This window comes from Triticum urartu, chromosome 6A (assembly GCF_056163025.1).
Source record: "Triticum urartu cultivar PI428250 chromosome 6A, HENAU_Tu73, whole genome shotgun sequence".
Taxonomy (NCBI): Eukaryota; Viridiplantae; Streptophyta; class Magnoliopsida; order Poales; family Poaceae; genus Triticum; species Triticum urartu.
In genome coordinates, this window is record NC_141878.1 from 468,736,947 (window position 1) to 468,743,054 (window position 6,108).

General features: G+C 53.1%; 1 protein-coding gene across 1 annotated transcript; it reads left to right on the forward strand.

Annotated features, from left to right (window-relative positions):
- The first annotated feature begins 439 nt into the window (after positions 1 to 439).
- On the forward strand, positions 440 to 1,598 carry LOC125512334 (uncharacterized). The gene has a single exon (XM_048677426.2). It carries the CDS (start codon positions 573 to 575, stop codon positions 1,449 to 1,451), a length of 879 nt encoding a protein of 292 aa, XP_048533383.1. The 5' UTR covers positions 440 to 572; the 3' UTR covers positions 1,452 to 1,598.
- Positions 1,599 to 6,108: the final 4,510 nt, after the last annotated feature.

The window sequence follows — 6,108 nt, forward strand, 5'->3', positions numbered from 1 at the left end:
GACAAGCTTAAGGGCTTCGTCGCGGCCGGGCCGTAGACTAATTTAGTGTATTCGTCTTATGAGAGTGGAGCTCTGGGCGACCGTGCGTGCACATAGTTTTACTTTTTAAGTTAAAGTATGTAAAAAATGTAATCGTTTTCCTCCGCTTTGTATGAAATCCGCAATGTTTATATAAAATTTGGCCGTGCTTGCATGAATTTTATTCGGTTTTCTGAAAAAAGTTTAAAATATATGCTGCTAGTGTTGGATGGCGTTTCCCAGTCCGTGGACGAATGCAAAAGAAAATTTACGGGTTACATTTGCGTTGGAGATGCCCTTACAGTTAATAAAGCGCCTCTTTATCTAGAAACGAAAGTGGATCGTTCGCGTCCATGCGTACAGTGCGGGGGCTAGCTGCCTAGCTGAGCGATGCACACTTCTTCTATATATAAAGCCCCGACCCAGCAAGATAAACCAAAAGTCGAGAACCTAGAGCGCTGCGCAATTAGCCTCAGTGCCTCACACGAGCAAGTCCCTCCGGGTAGTAGCACCGTACCACACGCGCGCACTCCCGAAGGACAAGAGCAGAAAGAATGTTGAGCCCCGGCATCTCGGTCAGGAAGCGCCACGGCGGCGCCGGGTTCGCGCTCGGGTGTGGCTGCAAGGACGCCAAGAGCGTGTCGGTGGTCTCTGCGTCGCCCTCGCCGTCCGGCGCGGGTACATCGACCACAACCGAGACTCGGCACAGGGGCGGGAGGGCCAACCCGTCGGCGTCGACGACGACGGACACTCTGACCTCTGCCTCCTCCTCGTCCTTGCTATGGGAGGACGCCGTGGCGGAGTTCGACTGCGGCGACGACGGCCACTTCAAGAGGGAGAGCTCCGCAGCCACGCAGAGCTTCTCCGGCCTGCTGCGCGAGCTCAACGAGCTTGAGCAGAGCGTCGTGTCGTGGGGCCGGAAGAGCCACCGCAGCCGCGACAAGAAAGCCTCGACGCCGCCACTGGAGCACAAGCAGGCGACCATGAAAAGCGGCGACCTGAAGACGGGCGGCGCTAAAGATCGCCGCGCCGGTGACAGCGTCGAACCGGGGACGACTGTTGAGGCCTGCGTGGAAGTGGGGCTCGACGGCAGCGTGGCGGTGGTGAAGCAGTCCGAGGACCCGCTGAGCGACTTCCGGCAGTCGATGGTGCAGATGATCGTGGAGAACGGGATCATCGCCGGGGAGGAGCTGCGGCAGATGCTCCGCCGCTTCCTCACCCTCAACGCGCCGCACCACCACGACGTCATCCTCCGCGCCTTCGCGGAGATCTGGGAGGCCGTGTTCGCGGCCTCCTACGTGCCCGCCCCCGCCACCGCCCCGCCCCACAAGCACACCCGCCGCGAGGAGCCCGCCGCCGGAAGGCCGCCCATGCCTCCGAGGACCCCTCCGCGCCACCACCACTCGCCATCACCGTCAGCATGGCGCGTGTAAACGCTCCGAAGTGTGCTTCCTCGATTCAACATACTATGTCATTTCATTTAATTTCCGGTTAATTAGCATTGGAAATTTGGAACTGCCACTAGCTTATTATTGTACGTACTACGTGAGTGAGCCCGTATAACAGAGTTCTTTGTGTTATTCCGTGGAGTATATTTTGTCTCCGTTCTTCTCACGTGCAATGCAACTGCGTTTGCTACAAAGCCAGCGCGGATTCCCGCCTACGACAAGCCCGAGCACGTAGGCGTGTACGTTCCAGACTACCAGAAGATAGATCGGGCGTGCGTTGCTTCGGTTAGGAGTTGGACCGATGGGGACTGGAGACGAACGCCATGCATGCATGCGCGACAGCCAGTTGTGGTTGGATGGGAACGTGAGAGAGAGTACGTAGGGTCCGTCTGGCTCGCATGCGCGCCCGCCCGTGCATTGCGGCCGGGGCAACCTGGACTGCATGGTCCATACGGCAACTTAAATTGTCCGGTGCCCTTTCTACAGTAGCTAGCTAGCACGGGCACGGGATCATTCCCGACTTTGTGAAATTCCTTCCCGTGCATGCATGGCAACGCCAAAACTCGTACTATATCAGCACCATTATTGCCTCTACTCACTCGATCACTTGCAAGCCCGTTAGGTGCTCGGTATAGGTCACTTGTCTACCGTGGCTGGCTAGCATCAATCATCGCCGTTTCTGACCAAGTTTCTTGCTTCGGTCGCGCGCGCATATGCCGACTGCAGGCATCATATCGGCAGACGATCGAGCTAGGCGGCATTGGACGCACGTGGTCGACGCAATGATGCGCTGGTACACGTCTACACGACGGGGCGAGAAAAGCACGAAGAGCATATGGAATCTTTGCGAGCACCGTATGAAGGCGATCATGTCCAAATCCATTTTCTTCCCTTCCGAGACAGGCCCCGCGCGCGTCCACGGGCGCGATGGCGTTTGCGCCGTTCCGTGCGGACGCGGAGCGGAACAGATCCGTCCGCGCCAGCTCGCGTACGGGCCACGGGAAGGGACAACGGCCAGGCCAGCCCGGGGTCGCCGGTCGTCCCCTCCGCTTGTCTCCACCCCCGCCCGCGGCATCCTCCGTACGTCCCTGATCTCCGAGAGATGCCTCTGCGCGGAGGCTGGCGGGTGGGGGCCAGCGCGTCGGGACGCGGGGTCTTCCGCGCGGGTCATGAGTAGGCGAGGACAGCGCGTCTCCGTCTCGGTCTTCCGGTTCAGTTTAGTGCAGTAGAGAATTCGGAGTGTCTGCTTATGCTTAGCAGATAAGACGCACGGCGTGGACCGTCCATCATGGCCTGGATCGACCATGCAGCCCTGTAAATTACGGTGCAAGTTGAGCCTCGACTTGAGCGCCGGCGAGATGCGGACGCATGGGCGGTCGAGAACGTGTGCTGTTCTTTGGTTTTTCTACGTCAGAGTGAAGTGAGCAACTGTGTTACAGCACAAGTGCACAAGCGAACAGTGCAGACCAAACTGGCGCCAGTATTCAGTACGTGTTCGGCACTAGCGTCTGTAAGCAAAACAACAACGCTATGAGTCATGCGTGAAGACAACGTGGCGTAATGGTGTCGTCACCGCTGTTAATCCTGCAAGTGTTGTGCGCTTGGGAGAAGGCTCGTAAGTACGTCATCATGGTATCATGGTACTGAATAAGTACTACTGCTACTAGTTCGTTACTCCAGTCCAGCAAAAGCAGCCATGGGAATCGCCGAATCGGATACTGACAGAGTATAAACAAGATCAAAAATAGAGATAGTCGGACTTGTAAGAAAATTGTCATTTATTAACAATGGGCGTGGCTCTTGAGTAGATGGAAATAATTGTACCTGAAGCATTTATCCGTTTCTCCGCATTTTTCGTCAGTCATGGTATTTGCTCTTGAAGTTGGTTGAACTTCGCGTCATATACCATCCATAAGAGTATCTCTAATAGACCCCGTATAATGTCGACCCGCATAACACGTTTACAGTCCACGGAACATCTGTTTTGCGAGGCGAAATCGTGCGTTGCAGAATAGACCCCGTATATGAAACTGTAGATTAAAAAAAAGCTTTCACGAGAGAAATTGCAACGACATTGATCATTCACAATTCAGCTACATACTACATTGATCATAATTCATCATATACTACATTGATCTACTACTGGGGGGGGGGGGGGGGGATTTGCGGGCTCGCGCGGCTACCAAAATGGAGGAGCTCGCGGCGGCGAGGCCGACGCGGTGGAGGAGCTCAGTCGTCGGTCAGTCCTCCTTGTCGGAGCTGACGAGGTCGATGTACATCTTCTTCTGCTCCTCGCGGACGCGCCGCCACTCATCGTCCTTTTCCTTCGCGGCGAGATTGGTCGTGACCGCGTGCTTGAAAATGAGCTCTTGGATCTCCTCGTCGTAGCGGCGACGCTCCCCCTCCTCTTGCAAGCTCCGTGCGGCAATCACGGCCGCGACCGCCTCGACATCGCCGCTGACGAAATCTTCGGGACTGATGACGCCTCGGCACGGGATCTCCTCCGGCTCCCGCTTGACGATGAATATCTCGCGCTCCTCCGGTTCCCTCTTCACGAGGAGAAGCGCCGCACTAGAGGTGAGCCACGCGGCAGAGGAAGAGCCCGCGGCCGAGGAGGGCATCCTCCCGTGTCGACGGTCGTACTCCTCCGTCTCGCGACGGAGGAGCCTTGCCGGCAGCTGGAGGCCTTGGTTGGTCCACTTCCTGATCATGTGCTTCCCCGCGCCGTTCGCGCGGACACACCGCTCGCGCTCGGGGTCGTAGCCCCTGCTGGAGCTGCGGTCGGAGCTCCACATACCACCCCTCATGGCGGCTGGAGGCGGAACGGGGCTCACGGGTGGCGAGAAATGCGAGGGAGGGAGTGGGGAATCGCAAGGAAATGCGACGGCGGGGGGACAGGGTTTCGACCCGTATCTACCCCGCAAACCCGTAGTTAGGGCATGTACAATGGTTGATAAGATAGTCTTATCTTAAGTCTTGCATGTAATTTAGATATGATAAGAAAAACATGTCTACAATGGGTCATCTCTTAGCCTTATCTTCAATAACTAGTTATTCCTAAAAATGTGTTGAGACATATTGTGCTAAGAGATCATCTCGTGTCTTTTCTTAAATAAGAGAAGACAAGCCTTTTCTTATGATTTCTCTCTCCTCCACCTCATCATTTATCTTATGTGGCATTGCTAAGATAGAACCATTGTACATGCCCTATATATGGCTTCGGAGGTGCGGTTTGCGGGTCGCGGTAAAAAAATTTACGGGCTGGACGAGTATACGGGCTCTGTTCTGTCCAGAAATCGGGCCGAACCCGTATACTCGCCGAAATTATGCGGGTTCGCGCGTTATACGGGGTCTGCTAGAGATGCTCTAAGTAGGTAATTGCTTCCCCTAAAAAAAGAGTAGCTACTGCTTCCACTTGCCATGACCAAAAGTTTTTTATGTGCGCTGCTAGCGCACCAAAATGTATTTTTCACGCGTTGGTGAGTTGTCCCAAGGCTCGTGCATTTCGTATGGCGCTGATGGAAGTGTGAAATTTACCGACCGAGGAGATTTTCAAATATTCTAGGCTGGAATGGTTCCTTATTTTATTGGATCAATTAAATTCGTCTGTACATGAGCAAATTATATTCATGTTCTGAGAGTTTGGCATCTGATGAATGATTTGATCTTTGGTAAGGGAATGGAATCCATTTCAACCTCAGTGAGCTTTGTAGAAAATTATTGGGCATCTTTCTCGTCTTGTCATGCTAAATTGCAGGTGGAGATGTGCAGTAAAGGTAAGCAAGTGGAGGTGAAATTTCAGCAAACCACTAACATGGAGAGGAAGGTTATTCCTTGGCAGCCCCACACCTCAGAGTTCTACAAGATTAATGTCGACGCAAGTTTTGTGGAGGCCATTAAAACTGCGAGCGTGTGGGTGGTTGTGAGAAACCATTGTGGACAAGTTATTATTTCTTCCTGGTATTATATTGGAGCTTGCTATAGCGTCGAGCAAGCATAACTTAGAGCGTCCCTGTCCGGCCTGTATATTGGTATGACACTTGACATGTCCGTCATTTTGGAAATTGATTGCTCCTCTGTGGCCTCTGTTCTTGGAAGAGATTGTATGGACAGGTCTTGCCTTGTTGATCTAAAGAAGGAGGTGGTAAATGTCTCAAAGATGCTGGTGACTTTACAGATTATCAACAGGAGGGCAAATCTGGTGGCTCACAAGATTGCAAAGTTTAGTTTTGATAAAAGATCTGATGGTTTTCTTTTTCATTATGTTCCGCCTTGCGTGGCAAAGTTTAAAATGAATGATTGTACGAACATTTTAAGTTAATTAATACATGGCGGGGTTCTTTAAAAAAACATTTCGCCCGTCAGTTGATATGTGACCGATGTTCTGCCCCCGACATGCAGACGATGGTGCACATCTAACCATCGATACCCAAAAGCAAATCAGAGCAAGCCACATGATCATTTGTCGGGCAGGGATCGGCCACAAAATTGTTGTGTGCACAGAGGTTTCGTTCTAAAAAAAGTTATGTACGTCGTCTTCATCCCCGCGCACGCCTTATGTCTTCTGTGGGCTGTCAACCATGTTTTCAAATATCTGGCATGGCCCTTCTCTTTTGGGCTGCCAGATAAGCGATTGGGCTTC